This window comes from Ranitomeya variabilis, chromosome 1 (assembly GCF_051348905.1).
Source record: "Ranitomeya variabilis isolate aRanVar5 chromosome 1, aRanVar5.hap1, whole genome shotgun sequence".
NCBI lineage: Eukaryota > Metazoa > Chordata > Amphibia > Anura > Dendrobatidae > Ranitomeya > Ranitomeya variabilis.
Genome location: NC_135232.1, coordinates 293,521,642 through 293,543,630, shown reverse-complemented (window position 1 = coordinate 293,543,630; position 21,989 = coordinate 293,521,642). Strand labels below are relative to the sequence as shown.

The 21,989-nt window shown below is 43.0% G+C and overlaps 1 protein-coding gene across 1 annotated transcript in view; it reads right to left on the bottom strand.

Annotated features, from left to right (window-relative positions):
* Nucleotides 1-21,989, bottom strand: part of LOC143815776 (clustered mitochondria protein homolog) — a 73,127-nt gene that overhangs the window by 3,505 nt on the left and 47,633 nt on the right. The window contains exons 19-25 of the mRNA XM_077295377.1: nucleotides 15,664-15,803; nucleotides 15,306-15,386; nucleotides 15,097-15,222; nucleotides 13,321-13,442; nucleotides 7,614-7,707; nucleotides 4,795-4,929; nucleotides 74-147 (exon numbers count right to left, since the gene is read on the bottom strand). Coding sequence (XP_077151492.1) covers nucleotides 74-147; nucleotides 4,795-4,929; nucleotides 7,614-7,707; nucleotides 13,321-13,442; nucleotides 15,097-15,222; nucleotides 15,306-15,386; nucleotides 15,664-15,803 — 772 coding nt within the window. The remainder of the gene's footprint in view (nucleotides 1-73; nucleotides 148-4,794; nucleotides 4,930-7,613; nucleotides 7,708-13,320; nucleotides 13,443-15,096; nucleotides 15,223-15,305; nucleotides 15,387-15,663; nucleotides 15,804-21,989) is intronic.

The following is a 21,989-nucleotide window of genomic DNA, read 5'->3' as shown; positions in this document are numbered from 1 at the left end:
GAAAAATTCCAGTGAATCATTCTGAATGTATAGTAGTTAAAAAAAAAAAAAACTACAATAGGTTATGTCTTACCCAACATTAATCCGTAAAATGCCATTTAAGAGGTTTAGCTGTTGTAATAATGTGTCAATCCCTGGAGGAACAATCTGTGAATGTAAAGCATGTTTCAAATCAGTGCAACAAAATACAATACTATCAAGGTAAAAAAGAATGCCACTTAAAAGGGTTATCTGGTCCTAAACTACAAGTCTGCAGACAACATGGTGTACATAAGGAGTAGCTGAATGATTTATAGGTTTGGTGGTAAAGATTCAGTATTACTTCTATTTTCTTCACCTAAATCCGTGGTGTTTATATACATGGGAGTCCAGGGGGCGCTGCTAATAGTGATTGACAACAGCATGCATACTTAGACAGGAAAAACTGCCAATCACTGAATAGGACCGCCCACCGGACTCCTATGTATACAAACGCCAGGGATTTCAATTAAGATTTACTGAAACTATATACACAAAAATAGCACAATCTAATCAGCTCCTCCTGCTCTACAATATCTGGCCAGCAGATCAGATACCATTTTCAACACGACAGGTTTGCTTTAGGTGTAAAACAAAAACTGTTACCGAAAGTGTTCACATCCTTTTGAAGCAAGGATTAAAGTGAAGGGGGTAAATCGAATTCCCATGTGTTTAGGCCCTGCACTCGTTCATTAGTTCTCCCTAGTGTCTTCATTTTACCACTCTTACCATATAGTAGCCATAAGGCCGGAGACACACTGGTGCGAGAGACGGCCGAGTCTCGCTGGTTAAAAGCAAGCTGTGGCACCTGCATTCCGGAGCTGAGCGTGCAGCTCCATGTATTGCTATGGAGCCGCACGCTCCGCTCCGGAGTGCAGGTGCCACAGCTTGCTTTTAACCAGCGAGACTCGGCCGTCTCTCGCACCAGTGTGTCTCCGGCCTAAGGGATATAAACGTGACAACTACACAGAGCAAAACGGGCTGCACATTTAGGTTTCCTTCACACATCAATTTTTTGCATTTTTTTCCTATTTCTAAGAAATGACATGATTTTATTGCATTTTTATAAGCGTTTGAGGCTTTTTTCATTATAGACACATTTTTTATGTGTTTCTTTTATAGTGAAGTAAATAGAAAACTTATAAAACGTAAAGGATCCCAACAAAACACATTCAAAGTGTGAACAAAACCTATACAATATAATACTGTAGTGCATTATGTATCTTCCTTTTTGGCAACTAATATCTACTGTAAATGCAGTAAATTCTGCTACAAAATAAGAAAACAAACCCAAAAAAACCAATATGTTTTTGTAAAAATGCTGTGTAACACCACTGTTAGACTATGTGAACACTGTGGCATTTAGACCCTGGTGCAGCCGCTGAGTTTTCCCAGGTGAGGCTTTATTCCTACAGCAGCTGCTCACTGCCTGCTCTAATCTTTTATTTTTTTTTTTTTTAGACGTAATGTGCACGGAGCATAAGGGTAGTTTTCATTTACAATTGTGCTCAAATTTTTACATACCCGGCCGAATTTTTGCTTTCTTGGCCTTTTTCAGAGAGTATGAATGATAACACCAAAACCTGGTGGTTGGGTGAAGCCATTTATTGTCAAACTACTGTGTTTTCTCTTTTTAAAACCATAATGACAACCCAAAACATCCAACTGACCCTGATCAAAATTCACATACCCCATTTCTTAATTCCGTGTTTTGACCTCTCTAACATCAATGGCAGCTTGAAGTCTTTTTTGGTACTTGTGGATGAGGTTCTTTATTTTCTGAGATGGTAAAGCTGCCCACTCTTCTTGGCAAAAGGCCTCCAGTTCCTGTAAATTCGTGTGATGTCTAGCATGAACTGCGTGCTTGAGATCTCCCCAGAGTGGCTCAATGCTATTGAGGTCAGGAGACTGAAATGGCCACTCCAGAACCTTCAGTTTGTTCTGCTGTAGCCAAAGACAGGTCGACTTGGCCTTGTGTTTTGGATCGTTGTCATGTTGGAACGTCCAAGTACGTCCCACGCGCAGCTTCCGGGCTGATGAGTGCAAATTTGCTTCCAGTATTTGCTGATAATGTGCTACATTCATCTTTCCTTCAACTTTGAGCAAGTTTCCTGTGCCTTTGCAGCTCACTCATCCCCAAAACATCAGCGATCCACCTCCATGCTTTACAGTAGGAATGGTGTTCCTTTCATCATAGGCCTTGTTGACCTCTCTCCAAATGTAACGTTTATGGTTGTGGCCAAAAAGCTAAATTTTGGTTTCATCATTGCACACATTGTGTAACAACCCTGCTGGCATCACTGCATGGCCTTCCGTTCCCCACCTGCCTGTCACATCAACTCACTCACCCAGTGCCATGCTGTGAGATCTGTCTGCTGCCGGCTCCATGCCATGTGCTTCATGGCGGCTTGCTCTGTGTACACTTACATAGGGGGGCGGCGCCAGCCACTCCGGATTCTTATTTAGACTGTGTGCACCTCCCTGGGGTGTTCCTGGCCAATAGCCTTGAGGCCTCTGATACTTAAGGCATCCTTACCCATTGGAGGATGCCTGAGCAAACTATTCCCCTCAGTTAGCATTTGCTACTGAGCTGCCAGGTCGTGTCTGTTTCCTGTCTCAGAGGGCTGCAATACTGCAGGCCTTCATCTGTGTTCTGTTTGTGTATCTGTGTCCGTTCCTGTCTGAACTCTGGTCTATGTCCGTTCCTGTTCCTTCTTTGTCATTTGTCATTTCCCACTCTGCTGTGTGTACCTCCGCCTTATCTTTCCTCTCTGCTTGCCACTATCAGTGGTTCTGCATCTCTCTGCTCTGTTCTGCCACAACCTGTGGTTCTGTGCCTCTCAGCTTCCCTCGCCACAACCTGTGGTTCTGCACTCTCTGGCTCTTGGCGTTACCTCCTGCGGTTCTGGCTCTTGGCTCCGCCTCCAGCGTCTCCGCTCCTGGCTCCGCCTCCAGCGTCTCCGCTCCTGGCTCCGCCTCCAGCGTCTCCGCTCCTGGCTCCGCCTCCAGCGTCTCCGCTTTTGGCTCCGCCTCCAGCGTCTCCGCTTTTGGCTCCGCCTCCAGTATCTCCGCTCTTGGCTCTGCCTCCTGCGTCTCCGCTCCGCCTCCAGCATCTCCGCTCTTGGCTCCGCCTCCTGCGGCTCCGTCCTTGGCTCAGCCTTCTCCTTCTCTACTCTTTGCTCTGCCTTCTCCTTCTCTACTCTTTGCTCTGCCTTCTCCTTCTCTACTCTTTGCTCTGCCTTCTCCTTCTCTACTCTTTGCTCTGCCTTCTCCTTCTCTACTCTTTGCTCTGCCTTCTCCTTCTCTGCTCATAGCTCTGCCTTCTCCTTCTCTGCTCATAGCTCCACCTCCTGCTCTTACTCCGCCTCCTGTGATTCTGCTTTGCTTCCACTCTTGCTCTACCTTTATTCTGCACTTGCCGTACTGGTCTCTACCTGTTTCTTTATGTTCTCCAGTCTGAACAGGTTCTTACCTGTTTTCATACATCCATCTGAATACCAGTTCCTACCAGAGTATCAGCCCCGTCTGCCAGTGCCAGCCGTGCCCGCCTGAGAGCCAGCCGCGCCCGTCTGCCTGCATCTCCGTCAAGCCAGTCTGCCCGTCAGGGCCTCTGCCATACCCGTCTGTCAGCCAGTGTCACAGCCGTGCCTGCCTGTGTCTTGTCCCCGGTGGAATCAGCATCCACAGTCCGACTCCACCCTGGAGTGGTACCTGGTAGCTTCCTATTGCACAAGTCTGACCTCACCATCAGAGGCTCCAGCGAACACCAAGGAAGCTACTTAGTTACGCCCCTTCCAGGGTAGTCTGGTCTGTGGTCCAGTGGGGCCACACCCCCAGGCGCCCGCACCAATCAGTCTCGGCGCGAGCGTTACACATTGTTCTAGAAGTTTTGAGGCTTGTCTCTGTGTTTTGCATATTATAGGCGAGATACTTTGTGGCATTTGCGCAGTAATGGCTTTCTTCTGGCGACTCGACCATGCAGCCCATTTTTCCTCAAGTGCCTCCTTATTGTGCATCTTGAAACAGCCACATCGCTAGTTTTCAGAGAGTCCTGTATCTGGTTTTGTTTTTACAGAGCCCTGATTTTCCATTTGTTAATCACAAATTGAATGCTGCTGACTGGCATTATCAATTCCTTGGATATCTTTTTGTATCCCTTTCCTGTTTTATACAGTTCAACTACCTTTTCCTGTAGATCCGTTGACAATTCTTTTGCTTTCTCCATGACTCACAATCCAGAAATATCAGTGGCTGGATGAAAGATGCAGGAGTCTGTCTGGATCCCAGAAACTCCCTCAGCTTTTATGCACACACACTGATTACATGCAAACAGGTCACAGGTGAGGATGTTACCTTTAGTAGCCATTCAAACCCATTTGTGGCAACTTCTGTGTGTGTTATCAGGCCAAAATCACCAGGGTATGTGAACTTTTGATCAGGGTCATTTGGATGTTTTGGGTTGTCATTATGATTTAAAAAGAGAAAACACAGTAGTTTGTTAATAAATGGCTTCACCCAACCCACTAACCATGAGTGGAGAACAAGTTTTGGTATTATCATTCATATTCTCTGAAAAAAGGCCAAGAAAGCAAAAATTCTGCAGGGGCATGTAAACTTTTGAGCACAACTGTACATGTGAATGTGACAGTTGAAAAGGGTAAAAAATATTTCTATGGGGGTGCACTCCACAAGTACATGATCCAGAATTTCAGTGCCATGTATAATGTTTTTATAGGCTCACCCATATCACTGCATTACAAATTCTGATAGGCATACCTGGACGTGAGGTAAGGATGAAATAGATCCATTTTTGTAGATCTCATTCATGGTCCGCTGCAAGTTGACGGCTTGTCGTGTAACATGTTTCAGGAAGGCAGAACTTTCTCTAGTACGTACATGGCAGTCACCAAGCTAGAAATGATGGCAGAAGAAAACTGAATTTATGGGCTGTTTACATTGACTTAAAGAGGCTGTCCACTACTTTTCCATTGATGACCTTTCCTTAGGATAGGTCATCAACGTCTGATCAGTCGTAGTCCGACACCAGGCACCACTGCCGATCAGTTGTTATCGCTGTCGGCGACCTTGCGGACCTGCTCAGTCTTCTGGTAGTGGCTGCGGCAGGGTACTGCACCTCCACCTCCTATTGATTTGAATCTGCAGCTTTTAATGATAGGTCATCAATGAAAAAGTAGTGGACAACCTCTTTAAGACTTGCTGGGGTGATATTTTACTCATTTCATATTGTCTGGTATTGATTCTATAGAAATATATGACTAAGGCTATATTCACACATCCTTGTGAGTGTTACCATCCAAGAGAAAGGACAGATTTGTTTCTCAGGTGACATCCTAGTTGCTTCTGGGTTATTTTTTTTTCACTTAAGAGGTGTGCTTGCTTCCAAACCAATAAAAAACCCATCGGAATGCAAACTTGTGCATTAAAACTAGTGATACTGACCCCACCACTTCTTTATACTGCTGGGGAAGTTTTAACCCCTTCACCCCCGGAGCTTTTTCCGTTTTTTCGTTTTTCGCTCCCCTCCTTCCCAGAGCCATAACTTTTTTTATTTTTCCATCAATATGGCCATGTGAGGGCTTATTTTTTGCAGGACGAGATGTACTTTTGAACGATACCATTGGTTTTACCATGCCGTGTAACAGAAAACGGGAAAAGAATTCCAAGTGCAATGAAATTGCAAAAAAAGTGCAATCTCACACTTGTTTTTTGTTTGGCTTTTTTGCTACGTTCACTAAATGCTAAAACTGCCATTATGATTCTCCAGGTCATTACAAGTTTATAGACACCAAACATGTCTAGGTTCTATTTTATCTAAGTATTAAAAAAAAAATTCCAAAGTTTGCTAAGAAAAAAAAAAATTGCGCCATTTTCCGATACCCGTAGCGTCTCCAATTTTCATGATCTGGGGTTGGGTGAGGGCTTATTTTTTGCGTGCCGAGCTTAGGCAGGTGCAGTGAGCACTGCCCGTCTGTCCTCATATGCAGTCTAGCTGACTGCGCCTGTGCGGACGCCCTGCCTGTGAATCCCAGCCCCGCAGTGTCTTCTGATTTATTCACACTCCGGGGCTGGGATTCACAGGCAGGGCGTCCGCACAGGCGCAGTCAGCTGGACTGCATATGAGCACAGAGGACGGGCAGCGCTCACTGCGCCTGCCCAAGGCAGGAGAAAAGAGCGCAGGCGCCGGATCATTCCAAAACAGCGGTGAGGAGGCGGCGCCCGGCGCCAAGAAGACTTGAGTGACGGCTGTGTGGCGTCTGCAGCAGGGGGGAAAGGCCTGCCTCCAGGACTGAAGAAAGGTATTTAGGACAAATTACAAAACGGATTATTTCGGCAGCTAGAGCATCCAGAACTAAAAGAGCCACCTTGTCAGAATGCAGCATTACTGCTGCACAAGGTGGCTCTTTTAGTTACAAACGCCTGGGGGGGGGTGACAGGTTCCCTTTAAGGGGAATCTGTCAGCAGGTTTTTGCTATGTGTTTTTGATAACATGAGAGAAGCATAATTGTCAGGGCAGAGACCAGTGATGCGTCTACATGCTGGCATTCTGATGCAAACATTGTTTTCTCTGCTGCAAATGTAGCAGTGCTCAGAATGCTGAACCCTGTGTAACCCCGCCCACACATCTGATTGGCAGTTTTCTGCCAAATTAGAGCGTCCATAGAAAGCTGCCAATCAGTGTTTGGGTAGGTGGTAACACAGAGCAGAAGGACTACATGGCAGGAGACAAATAGTCCTCTGATGATAATCTGCTACTGATAAAACACTTTTTTATTGCATCCGCAACAAGCAGCCCAGTAAGTTATGCATCACTGGAATCAGGCTCTCAGCGTCTACATTATGCTGCGCTCGGATTGGATAGCTAAAACATACTGAAAGATTCCGTTTAACAAGTATGGGAAATTTATTTTTCTTATTTTATGCTCTCTTAAAAGGGATTCTGTCAGCAGGTTTTTGCTATGTAATCTGAATACAGCAGGAGATAGAGGATGAAACACATACTTCAGAGATGTGTCACTTGTCCAAGTGCGTGCTGTTGTTTAGTAACTGTGAAGGATTTATCACTTGGACAGTAACATTTGCAGAAAAGATCAGCAAATAATCAGCTCACTGTCTATGGACTTTATACATAGAAAGGCTGGTGTGGGCGGGGCTCGCTTTCTCAGCTCTGCTTCATTCTAAATCTAAAAGCTCTGATTGTGTCAGAACTGCTGCACCCAGTAATCTAAGCGATACATCAGTGGATTCAGATTCTTTTTGCCTACACCAGGCTGCTCTCAGATGAGAAAAAAGCCTGCTGACAGATTCTTTTTAACTTGGGATGTGTCTTACTGTAATAAGAAAAATAGGCAATCCCTGCATGTGTTGCGGCTGTCGAATAGCTGGGAGACATGCAGCCCCGAGGACTCAAACATATTTTTCAAGCACATCGAAGACACACTCTTGTTAGCACACAAGCATGCTCAGATAACACCTTATCCGGCCATGTTTGCTCATCACTAGAAGGTACATAGACTAATGAATTATCCTGTTTTATTATAGAACATAAGAAAAAAATATTCCGTAAACTCACTTACCAAAGCTTTGTAGATAGTGAATGTTTCTTTCTCATGCTGCATTGCTGATCTGAATTCTACTTTGCTTGTGTAACTTAGTGCAATCAAATGGTGACTGCAAAAAAGGAATAAGGAAATGTTTTGGGTACAGCAAGAAACAAATTCAGCGCTCTACTGTGCATAGGGAAAGAGTACTATCAGGATACTGCCATTCCCACAGTCAGTGAATGGCAGCAGTACACTGGACCTACTGGAGGAAATCAGGAGGATGACGCAGCTTTACAGGAGTGCATCTCCACTTGTACTGGTCTTGTAACCTCAGCTCAGAACTTATAGGTTCTCCATCCAAAATCCATGATTGGCCACAGCGGTGAGAGGCTTCTACCAACTTTATATGAGCATAATATCAAAGCATTTCTGCACCCGTATTATGGCCACAAATGTCTGCCTGTCCTTCATGTGGACCATTTACACCTACAAAGACTATCCTTCGTAAATAGGATATGGCCAAGTAGCTGTAATATGTATATAGGAAACCGACAAAAATAGTGAGTACAAATAATGCGGGTGATCCACGAGGAAGAAGTACAGTACAGACCAAAAGTTTGGATACACGTTCTCATTTAAAGATTTTTCTGTATTTTCATGACTATGAAAATTGTAAATTCACACTGAAGGCATCAAAACTATGAATTAACACATGTGGAATTATATACTTAACAAAAAAGTGTGAAACAACTGAAATTATGTCTTATATTCTAGGTTCTTCAAAGTATCCACCTTTTGCTTTGATGACTGCTTTGCACACTCTTGGCATTCTCTTGATGAGCTTCAAGAGGTAGTCACCGGAAATGGTCTTCCAACAATCTTGAAGGAGTTCCCAGCACTTAAAGGCCCTTTTGCCTTCACTCTGCGGTCCAGCTCACCCCAAACCATCTCGATTAAAGGGAACTTGTCACCCCCAAAATCGATGGTGAGGTAAGCTCACCGTCATCAGGGGCTTATCTACAGCATTCTGTAATGCTGTAGATAAGTCCCCGATGTTACCTGAAAGAGGAGAAAAAGAGGTTATAATATACTCACCCAGGGGCGGTCCCGCTGCAGTCCGGTCAAATGGGTGTCTCAGGTCCGCTCAGGCGCCTCCATGACGTCCTCTTCTGGTCTCTGCGCCGCGGCTCTGGCGTACTTTGTCTGCCCTGTTGAGGGCAGAGCAAAGTACTGCAGTGCGCAGGCGCCGGGCCCCTCTGACCTTACTGGCGCCTGCGCACTGCAGTACTTTGCTCTGCCCTCAACAGGGCATACAAAGTACGCCTGCGCTGGAGCAGCGGCGTGAAGAGAAGAGGACGTCATGTAATGAAGATAGGAGGCGCCGGAGCGGACCTGAGACGCCCATCAGATCGGGACCACCCCTGGGTGCGTATAATCTAAGGTCTTTTTCTCATCTTTTGGGTAACATCGGCGGCTTATCTACAGCATTCCAGAATGCTGTAGCTAAGCCCCTGATGCCGGTGAGCTTACCTCACCATCGATTTTGGAGGTGACAGGTTTGCTTTAAGTTCAGGTCTGGTGACTGAGCCAGGTCATCTGGCGTAGCACCCCATCACTCTCCTTCTTGGTCAAATAGACCTTACACAGCCTGGAGGTGTGTTTGGGGTGACTGTCCTGTTGAAAAATAAATGATGGTCCGACTAAACGCAAACCGGATGGAATAGCATGCCGCTGCAAGATGCTGTGGTAGCCATGCTGGTACAGTATGCCTTCAATTTTAAATAAATCCCCAACAGTGTCACCAGCAAAGCACCATCACACCTCCTCCTCCATGCTTCACGGTGGGAACCAGGCATGTAGAGTCCATCCGTTCACCTTTTCTGCATCGCACAAAGACACAGTAGTTGGAACCAAAGATCTCACATTTGGACTCATCAGACCAAAGCACAGATTTCCACTGGTCTAATGTCCATTCCTTGTGTTCTTTAGCCCAAACAAGTCTCTTCTGCTTGTTGCCTGTCCTTAGCAGTGGTTTCCTAGCAGCTATTTTACCATGAAGGCCAGCTGCACAAAGCCTCCTCTTAACAGATGTTGTAGATACAGTGGGGCAAAAAAGTATTTAGTCAGTCAGCAATAGTGCAAGTTCCACCACTTAAAAAGATGAGAGGCGTCTGTAATTTACATCATAGGTAGACCTCAACTATGGGAGACAAACTGAGAAAAAAAATTCCAGAAAATCACATTGTCTGTTTTTTATCATTTTATTTGCATATTATGGTGGAAAATAAGTATTTGGTCAGAAACAAAATTTCATCTCAATACTTTGTAATACATCCTTTGTTGGCAATGACAGAGGTCAAACGTTTTCTGTAAGTCTTCACAAGGTTGCCACACACTGTTGTTGGTATGTTGGCCCATTCCTCCATGCAGGTCTCCTCTAGAGCAGTGATGTTTTTGGATTTTCGCTTGGCAACACGGACTTTCAACTCCCTCCAAAGGTTTTCTATAGGGTTGAGATCTGGAGACTGGCTAGGCCACTCCAGGACCTTGAAATGCTTCTTACGAAGCCACTCCTTCGTTGCCCTGGCGGTGTGCTTTGGATCATTGTCATGTTGAAAGACCCAGCCACGTTTCATCTTCAATGCCCTTGCTGATGGAAGGAGGTTTGCACTCAAAATCTCACGATACATGGCCCCATTCATTCTTTCATGTACCCGGATCAGTCGTCCTGGCCCCTTTGCAGAGAAAGAGCCCCAAAGCATGATGTTTCCACCACCATGCTTTACAGTAGGTATGGTGTTTGATGGATGCAACTCAGTATTCTTTTTCCTCCAAACACGACATGTTGTGTTTCTACCAAACAGTTCCAGTTTGGTTTCATCAGACCATAGGACATTCTCCCAAAACTCCTCTGGATCATCCAAATGCTCTCTAGCAAACTTCAGACGGGCCCGGACATGTACTGGCTTAAGCAGTGGGACATGTCTGGCACTGCAGGATCTGAGTCCATGGTGGCGTAGTGTGTTACTTATGGTAGGCCTTGTTACATTGGTCCCAGCTCTCTGCAGTTCATTCACTAGGTACCCCCGCGTGGTTCTGGGATTTTTGCTCACCGTTCTTGTGATCATTCTGACCCCACGGGGTGGGATTTTGCGTGGAGCCCCAGATCGAGGGAGATTATCAGTGGTCTTGAATGTCTTCCACTTTCTAATTATTGCTCCCACTGTTGATTTCTTCACTCCAAGCTGGTTGGCTATTGCAGATTCAGTCTTCCCAGCCTGGTGCAGGGCTACAATTTTGTTTCTGGTGTCCTTTGACAGCTCTTTGGTCTTCACCATAGTGGAGTTTGGAGTCAGACTGTTTGAGGGTGTGCACAGGTGTCTTTTTATACTGATAACAAGTTTAAACAGGTGCCATTACTACAGGTAATGAGTGGAGGAAAGAGGAGACTCTTAAAGAAGAAGTTACAGGTCTGTGAGAGCAAGAAATCTTGATTGTTTGTTTCTGACCAAATACTTATTTTCCACCATAATATGCAAATAAAATGATAAAAAAACAGACAATGTGATTTTCTGGAATTTTTATTCTCAGTTTGTCTCCCATAGTTGAGGTCTACCTATGATGTAAATTACAGACGCCTCTCATCTTTTTAAGTGGTGGAACTTGCACTATTGCTGACTGACTAAATACTTTTTTGCCCCACTGTATGTCTGCTGCTAGAACTCTGTGTGGCATTGACCTGGTCTCCAATCTGAGCTGCTGTTAACCTGCGATTTCTGAGGCTGGTGACTCGGATAAACTTATCCTCAGAAGCAGAGGTGACGCTTGGTCTTCCTTTCCTGGGGCGGTCCTCATGTGAGCCAGTTTCTTTGTAGCGCTTGATGGTTTTTGCAACTGCACTTGGGGACACTTTCAAAGTTTTCCCGATTTTTTTGGACTGACTGACCTTCATTTCTTAAAGTAATGATGGCCACTTGTTTTTCTTTACTTAGCTGCTTTTTTCTTGCCATAATAAAAATTCTAACAGTCTATTCAGTAGGACTATCAGCTGTGTATCCACCAGACTTCTGCTCAATACAACTGATGGTCCCAACCCCATTTATAAGGCAAGAAATCCCACTTATTAAACCTGACAGGGCACACCTGTGAAGTGAAAACCATTCCCAGTGACTACCTCTTGAAGCTCATCAAGAGAATGCCAAGAGTGTGCAAAGCAGTCATCAAAGCAAAAGGTGGCTACTTTGAAGAAACTAGAATATAAGACATAATTTCAGTTGTTTCACACTTTTTTGCTAAGTATATAATTCCACATGTGTTAATTCATAGTTTTGATGCCTTCAGTGTGAATTTACAATTTTCATAGTCATGAAAATACAGAAAAATCTTTAAATGAGAAGGTGTGTCCAAACTTTTGGTCTGTACTATATATGTGTGTATATATATATATATATATATATATATATATATATATATATATATATATATATATATATTTCATGTAGAACAAGTATATGAATTGAGCACTCAAGGACAATGCAAGAAAGAACTAGAATGCATTTTACACATATTCCATAGTATTGGAATACGACCTTCACAAGGTCACTGATCTGGACAGCTGTTCTGTGCCAACACACACGGCACAAAGCCATTTGCTGTCAAGGCTATTAGTGTTGCATCAGCTGTTGCTCCACAACACTTGTAAAACCCTATATTCCCACACAAGATCATGTGCTTTGATCATCGCTGTCTGAATTCTTCTACTTGGCTACAGAAGTCAGAATTGTGAGTGATGACATTTCTTCCATCATTCCTACACATCGGGATTCCGAGAACAGCACGAGCAAATGGTGCTTTATGAGACTGTGCATCGGACGTGATGAGTGATCATAGTCTATGAAGCAAGTCACCATAAATTCGATCTAGTGAAGTCCCACCAGTAGCCTGTACAGGACAGCGCAGATGGGGAATATAAGGTGGGAATATAAGGTACTTGTGGAATTTTTCAACACAGAAATTGACCTACAGAGTATTAAACCTGCAGCATGTCATTTTCTTCTGCAGATCTTTACCACTTTCTTATTTTCTAATTTCAATATAGAAGAGGTTAAATCTGTGGCAGAAAAGTCCACTGCATGTGGACCTACATACATATTAAGGCCGTGTTCACACGTTGAGTATTTGGTGAGTTTTTTATCTCAGTATGTGTAAGCAAAAACCAGGAGTGGGTGATAAATACAGAAGTGGTGCATATGTTTCTATTCTACTTTTCCTCTGATTGTTCCTTTCTTGGTTTTGGCTTTCAAATGCTGAGGTAAAATACTGACCAAATACTGAATGAGGCCTAAAAGCGAGTGCAGCATAAAGGTTGGTGCTTGTTTAGATTAACCCAATATTGCAAACAGCTGGAAGTGGGTATAATTTAAAAAATATATATTATTTCTTCCCAAAAGAGGCGCCACTCTCTTCTGGTGACTGTGTCTGGTATCGCAACCTAGTTTATTGGAATGGACTGTAGTACCAGACATTCTCCGTGGACATAAGAGGTGCTGTTTATTACCAGAAGAATGTCTGCTTTTCTTTAAAGTGTCTATCTCATCTAGATCACTTTGTGAAATAAAAGGTACAGTTCTGATATAAAATGTATACACACGCGTCAAGGTGCTTTTTTAGAAAGGTTATCATACATAGATGGTGTTCCTGATGTACAGTACATTTATTATGTTAATCATGTTAATAATACCTTAAAGCGACATCAAGGGATTTCGGTCCAAAATACTTTTTATTGAGTTCCAAAGCTTTCTCGAGGAAACGAAGAGATAAGTCACATTCAAGCACAGCTTGTAGAACCACGCCAATATTACTCTGCCAGGGAGAAAAGACACATCGCGATGACCGGGCGTCTAGATCAGAACAATGAGTGGTGTATGGCACTTTCTCTTATTTCTATTTCATAACAAGGCAGAAGGGCCAATAGAGGGCAGAATCTGGTGTATGATAGGGATATTAAACGGAATCCGTCAGCAGGTTTTTGCTATGTAATCTGAAGACAGCATGCTGTAGGGGTTAAAACACAGATTTCGGCGATACCTCTTTTATCAAGTCTTGTGGTGTTGCTTGCAATGACTGTTTTAGCACCAGGAGCTTATCATTGCAGCCTGTGCATGCTAGTTCAACAAGCTCCCGCCTGTGATAGAGAGCTCATTGTCTATAGACATTGTATATACAAGGTCTTTTGCGGGCAGGGGAAGCTTCCTCAGATCTGCTACTTTGCTAAATCTAAAAACTGTGTCAGAACGGCTGCACCTAATAAACTAAGTGATACATCGTTGGATTCAGCTTCTCTTTGTCCATATCAGGCTGATCTCAGATGAAGCAGCAAAAACCTTTTGACAGATTCCCTTTAAATATTCTTGTTGAATTCTCAACTTTTACTTATTATGATCTATAGCAGTTCGCCAGTGATATACGAATAACAGCAGCAAACCATGCACCCGCTATAGGGCCTGTGAATCTGAGAATCGGGGTGGCTTGGCAACTTCCTCTTACATCACTCTCCCTGTGCATCTGAGCTCTCAGTGCACCAGGCATGATGACGTCACTGCATCGAGCCTGAACAGAGATTCAGAACACATGCTGCAGAGACCGAAGCAGTGGAGGAAAGGGCTCAGGCTAGTGCACATGCATGTATATGTATATACACACACACATCGTGCTGGTCATCATATGTCGAAGGCTATGTGGGCCACCATTATATTGTTTGGAGGGCTATGGGGGGCATTACACTGTTTCGAATACTATAGGGAAGACATTATCCTATTTAGAGGGTCATGTGGGGGGCCAATATACTGTTTGGAGGGTTATGTGGGGGTCATTATACAGTTTGCGGGCCATTGTATTGTGTGTGTGGTCCATCATATTGTGTGGAGGATAGTGTTGGGTCCATCATACTATTTGAAGAGATGTAGGGCCATTATACTGTATGGAGACCTATCACACTGTATAGACTGTGGGTGCCATCATATTGGGTGAATGGCTGTGAGGGACCTCATATCATGTGGGAGGACTGTGTTGGGGCCATGATACTGTGTATGGTGAAGTGTGGGGGAATTGTACTTCGTTGGGGTCACTATGGGGGCCATCATACTGTGCTGGAGTCACTGTTAGGTATCATACTTCGCAGGTGGGGGGTTACTGTAAGGACATCATACTGTGTGTGTAGAGGATACTGTGGAGGAATTCACTGTGGGTGTATCATACCATATTTGGGGGGCACCTTTGTTGACAACATGCTTTATGGGGGCCATGAAAGGAGTATCATAGTGCATGAGAACACCAAGTGGCTTCAATAGGAGCAAACTTACTCTGTAAGGGCTGTTAAGTTGTGAAATATGCTTTTCTGTGACCCTGCCGGGGGAGGGGGGTTAAATAGGTGGCCCAATATGGACTTCTGTTATTGGGTCCCATGATTTCTGTATACAGCCCTGAAGTTCACATATAATTCACAGATCATACTCACATCTAGTGTAGCCATACTTGGATGGTCTTCACCTGCTATGATCAGCATTAAGTATCGGGCACGGTACAGCAGCTTCAATGCTAACGGTAATTGTCCACTGGCAAAACAGTAATGAGAGAAGAGGACCTGTTGAAAAGATACAATGAAGTCAGTATTCTACAGCTGTTAACATTAGTTTTATAGGTATAGGACCATTAGACCAAACGTACATAGTCCTGAACTGCGATGCTGCTGTCATAGCCCAATGTCCTCTCTGCCATTATTACTGCTTTCTGTTGATTATCCAGAGCCTATGGGAGAACACCATTTATTTAGTGTAGATCATCATCATTTCTACAATTCCACATTCACAGGTCATTCAGGGATAAAATAACTAATACATAAAATCTTTAAGACCACAACTAATCTTAAATGTAACGGATGTAATGTATGGCAATTGGATAAATGTAGGAGCTCTACGGCTCCAGCCATCTCAAGCCTGAGATATGTTGTTATTGGATACAAGTGTAAAAGAGTGACCATTGTGTGTGCAAAAAATGTTGGGAACATTTCAGCAATGACTCTCACCTCTGTGATATCTCCCAAAATGAATTTAACTCTGGCAAGCAAACGAAGGCACATGGCAATGTCGGGATGTATGGCTCCATACACACTGTTGAACTGGACCAGGGCCTCATTCAGCAAAACAACTCCTTCATTTAGGGTGCCTGCAAAATATGATAAAGTCACTAAAATCTGCATATAAACATAAAGTCCCATTCCTGCTGGGATTTTTATTTCCCGACATCTAACACTAATATATGTATAGTGTATGCATTAAAATAATTCATCATGTGACAGCAGTTGTGACCAGACGGCTCACCTCGTCTCAGTGTGGATGAAAAAGTCACTTTCTCAATGTAAGTGCTTTATATGAGGCTCTCAAAGACTTACATTAAAGCCACAGTCACACTATCAGTATTTGGTCAGTATTACACATCAGTATTTGTAAGCCAAAACCAGGAGTGGGTGATAAATACAGAAGTGGTGACGTTTTTCTATTATTCTTTCCCTCTGATTCTTCCACTCCTGATTTTGGCTTACAAATACTGAGGTGAAATACTGACCAAATACTGATAGCGTGAAGGTTTTCTTAAAAAGGAAGTAACAGTCTGCTGTGTGAGCCGGGAAAAAAGAGCTGCAGTCATCTTGATGCCGGAAACAGCAGAAGACAGCGAACGGTAAGTACCGTACTTTACTAATAGCTAACAAATGGTAAAATAAAGAACGCTGGAATAGGACTTCAAACGTTATGTTTTACGTTATAAAAGCTAAATATCATCAAATAATTAAATATATCATTATATACAGTTGAAACCAGAAGTTTACATACACTATATAAAAAGACACATACGCATGTTTTTTCTCACTATCTCACATGAAATCAGAATAAACCTTTCTCATTTTAGGTCAATTAGGATTACCATAATTATTAATATTTGCTAAATGCCAGAATAATGAGAGAGAGAGAATGTTTTAAGGCATTTTTATTACTTACTGCAAAGTCAAAAGTTTATATATACTAAGATTACGATGCCTTTAAACAATTCTGGACTGCCCATATGATGATGTCATGTGTTTGGAAGTTTCTAATAGGATATTTGGCAACATCTGAGTTAATTAGAGATATATTGGATGCATTTTAATGCACACCTGAAACGCACTGCTTCCTTGTGTAGCATCATGGGAAAGTCTCAAGTAATCAGCCAAGATATCAGGAAGAGAATTGTGAACTTGCACAAGTCTGGCTCATTCTTGGGTGCAATTTCAAGATACCTGAAGGTGCATCGTTCATCTATACAAACAACTATATGCAAGTACAAACAATATGGGAATGTCCAGCCATCATACCGCTCAAGAAGTAGACGGGTTCTGTGTCCCAGAGATGAACAAAACGAAAAGACCTTGTGAAGATGATGGTGGAAGCTGGTAAGATTATGTCAATATCGACAGTGAAATGAATACTTTATCAACATGGACAGAAAGGCCATTATGCCAGGAAGAAGCCATTACTCCAAAAGAACCATTAAAAAGCCAGATTAATGTTTCCAAATGCACACAGGAACAAAGACCTTAACCCCTTCACCCCCGGAGCTTTTTCCGTTTTTTCGTTTTTGTTTTTCGCTCTCCTCATTCCCAGAGCCATAACTTTTTTATTTTTCTGTCAATATGGCCATGTGAGGGCTTATTTTTTGCGGGACGAGATGTACTTTTGAACGATAGCATTGGTTTTACCATGCCGTGTAACAGAAAACGGGAAAAAAATTCCAAGTGTGATGAAATTGCAAAAAAAGTGCAATCTCACACTTGCTTTTTGTTTGTCTTTTTTGCTAGGTTCACCAAATGCTAAAACTAACCTGCCATTATGATTCTCCAGGTCATTACGAGTTCATAGACATCTAACATGTCTAGGTTATTTTTTATCTAAGTGGTGAAAAAAAATTCCAAAGTTTGCTAAAAAAAAAAAAAAAATGCGCGATTTTCCGATACCCGTAGCGTCTCCAATTTTCGTGATCTGGGGTCAGGTGAGGGCTTATTTTTTGCGTGCCAAGCTGGCGTTTTTAATGATACCATTTTGGTGTAGATACGTTCTTTTGATCGCCCGTTATTGTATTTTAATGCAATGTCGCAGAGACCAAAAAAACGTAATTTTGGCGTTTTGATTTTTTTCTCACTACGCCATTTAGAGGTCAGGTTAATCCTTTGTTTTTATTGATAGATCGGGCGATTCTGAACGCGGCGATACCAAATATGTGTGTTTGATTTTTTTTTAATTGTTTTATTTTGATTCGGGCGAAAGAGGGGTGATTTGAACTTTTATAGATTTTTTATTTTTTTTATATTTTTAAACACTTTTTTAAAATTTTTTGGCATGCTTCAATAGCAATCGGCCATCAACAACCATAGAGGTCTCAAGGAGACCTCTGGTTGTTATGGCAATGCACCGATGATCCCCAATCATGTGACGGGGGTCAGCGGTGCGAGCACTTCCGGCCACGCGGCCGGGAGCACTAGTTAAATGCCGCTGTCAGCGCTTGACGGCGGCATTTAACTAGTTAATGGGTGCAGGCGGATCGCGATTCCGCTCGCGCTCATTGCGCGCACATGTCAGCTGTACAAAACAGCTGACATGTTGTGGCTTTGAGGTGGGCTCACCGCCGGAGCCCACCTCAAAGCAGGGGATCTGCCAGCTGACGTACTATATTGTCAGCTGGCAGAAAGGGGTTAATTTTTGGAGACATGTCCTGTGGTCTGATGAAACTAAAATTTAACGTTTTGGGCATAATGACCATCGTTATGTTTGGAGGAAAAAGGGAGAAGCTTAGAAGCTGCAGAAGGGACTGGTGCAGTTCACAATATAGATGGTATGAGAAAACAAGATTATGTGGCAATACTGAAGATATGAGCCAACAAGTTAAAGCTTATTGCGGAAATCGGTCTTCCATATGGACAATGACCCGAAGCATACTGCCAAAATGGTAAGAAAGTGGCTCAAGGATAACAAAGTCAATGTTTTGGAGTGGCCATCACAAAGCCCTGATCTCAATCCTATTGAAAATGTATGGGCTAAACTGAAAAAGCAGGTGTGAGCAAGGCGACCTACAAACCTGGATCAGTTACACCAGTTTTGTCTGGAGAAATGGGCCCAAATTCTGACCAACTATTGTAAGAAGCCTGTGGAAGGATATCCCAAACATCTGACCCAAGTCATTCAGTTTAAGGGCAATAGTACCAAATACTAATGAAATGTATGTAAAGTTTTAACTTTGCGGAAAGTAATAAAAATGTCTTAAAACATTCTCTCTCCCTCACATTATTCTGGCATTTGGCAAATATTAATAGTTATGGTAATCCTAATTGGCTTAAAACGGGAAATGTTTATTCTGATTTCATGTCACATATTGAGAAAAACATGTGCATGTGTCTTTTTATATAGTGTATGTAAACTTCTGGTTTCAACTGTAGTATATCAAATATTCAGGAATGTGACATCTCTGCCTTAAAATTATATAGCTTGCCTATCAATTTTAGTTCTAGACTTTTAATCTGGACCGAATATCCGTGTTCCAAATTGGCAGCCCATGAATGCCACCCATGTGATGCCTATTCATTTCACAAACTCATTCTTTGAAATGTGTGAGTTGGTCCAGAAATCTGGCCAAACTCAGATATGCCCAGATTTTTTTTTTCAGACTACTGATCTGCAAAAAAAAAAATATATATATATATATTTTATAAAAAACATATGAAAGGAACCATATATTATTTTGTAACGGTAATGTAGAAGAAAGATGCGGCCGCACTCTCCGGTCTTTAAAACAGGTAACTTTATTGCACACACATATCTTCACGGCACGGGGGTGTATCTACATGAATGGAAGGGTACAGGCAGAACGACGGCCGTTTCGCGCCCGTGTGGCGCTTCAACCCGTTGAAGCGCCACACGGGCGCGAAACGGCCGTCGTTCTGCCTGTACCCTTCCATTCATGTAGATACACCCACGTGCCGTGAAGATATGTGTGTGCAATAAAGTTACCTGTTTTAAAGACCGGAGAGTGCGGCCGCATCTTTCTTCTACATTACCGTCAGTGAGTCTTCATTCACGGCTTGAGCACCCGACGTCAGCGGACCAGCTGGAGTGAACTTTACCAGGAGGCTTACACCAAACCACATCGGTGGTGCAGGTGGTACTTCTTTTTTTCTTCCCTTTTTTTTGCAAATATATTATTTTGTGTCTGTGTGCTACCTGTTAAAAACAAACCTAAAAAAATTAGAAAGAACACCAGGTCAACTTGCAGTCTAAGGCCATGTGCACACGTTCAGTATTTTTCGCGTTTTTTTCGCGTTTTTTCGCTATAAAAACGCGAAAAACGCTAACATATGCCTCCTATTATTTACAGTGTATTCCGCATTTTTTGTGCAAATGTTGCATTTTTTTCTGCGAAAAAATCGCATCGCGGAAAAAAAAGCAACATGTTCATTAAAAATGCGGAATTGCGGGGATTCCGCACACCTAGGAGTGCATTGATCTACTTACTTCCCGCACGGGGCTGTGCACACCATGCGGGAAGTAAGCAGATTATGTGCGGTTGGTACCCAGGGTGGAGGAGAGGAGACTCCTCCACGGACTGGGCACCATATAATTGGTCAAAAAAAAAGAATTAAAATAAAAAATAGTCATATACTCACCTTCGATGGCCCCCGCAGTCTTCCCGCCTCTCCGGTGCATGCTGCCACTTCGGTTCCTATAGCTGGTGTGCGGTGAAGGACCTGCGATGACGTCGCGGTCTTGTGATTGGTCGCGAGACCGGTCATGTGACCGCTCACGTGACCGCGACGTCATGGAAGGTCCTGCACATACACAGCATCTATAGGAACGGACGCCGCTGAGGAGATCCGCTGTCTGCAGGTGAGTATAAGCATTTTTAAACATTCTATCTTTTACTATAGATGCTGCATAGGCAGCATCTATAGTAAAAAGTTGGTCACACTTGTCAAACACTATGTGTGACCAAGCTAATTTCGCTTGCAAAATGCTAAAAAAAACGCGAAAAAAAACGCAAAAAAAAATGCGGATTTCTTACAGAAAATTTCCGGTTTTCTTCAGGAAATTTCTGCAAGAAATCCTGACGTGTGCACATACCCTTAAGGTGTGAGCCGATTAATTTCCTAATGGTGGCTCAGTGGTTAGCATTGTTGCTTTGCAGTGCTGGGGTCCTGGGTTCAAATCCCACCAAGGACAACATCTGCAAGGAGTTTGTATATTCTCCCTGTGTTTGTGTGGGTTTCCTCCGGGTTCTCCGGCTTCCTCCCACACGCCAAATACATACTGATGGGGAATTTAGATTTTGAGCCTCAATAAGGACAGTGATGGTAATGTCTGTAAAGTGCTATGGAATACGATGGTGCTATATAAGCAAGTAAATACGGTATATAATTAAAACAATCTTTATGTTGTCTAGAGATCTTTTTTTATGATACAAAGAGATAAAATTAAAGGTAGAATTCTGACTATACACAGATTTCATTAGGGAAAACAGAGAGACATTTTCAGTTCAATCATTAAAGAGGTTGTCCCCTTTCTGGAAAGTGGACCCCCGATTCTGTAGAATACCTAAAATAACAGACACAGCAGGTACTCACCCTTCTAGTGTCTAGCGCCGGCTCCACACCACTGCTTCAATCTCAGGGTTTGGCACAAGCTGCTGAGCTCAGTGATTGACAATGTGTATAACTGCTGTAGTGGCGGGGAGCTGGCAGTACCTGCTGTGTTTGTTATTTTAGTTATTTTACAGAATTTTGGGTCCAATTTCCTGCAAATGGACAACCCCTTTAAGCAGAATGCATATAGGAAGCTTGTTTAGAGTTTTCTATTAAAAAAGGCACTATATAAATATAAACTAATATAGCAGGCCATACTTCTTAGATTGTTAAATGTGTCCATTGTCAAATTCATGCTTAGATTAACCATGGGGAGGGAGAAGTGAACGGCTGACAGATTCGTCTTGTGGCAGTGGCTTAGCACAGACCAAACAAGTCCCATCCTTCTTCCCCGCCATTATGTTATTAGGAGAAAGTACGGACACCCCCATACCAGGTAAGTTCGGCTGGCATTCATCTCATGTGTATGGGCACCATAAGAAATGAATACTTACCTGACTTTGATTTTGGACTAAAACTATTAAAATAAAACACTGCTGGCCCAAGGTGAACGTTCATCTGTATGGACAGCTTGTATTCCAGACATCAGCGGCAATTTACATTTTACAAAACACCTTTAATTGATCTGCGCTATAAGAGTTGTAAATTACCTAAAGAAGAGTCTAAATTAGTAGCCCGGAGCAGAATGCCGT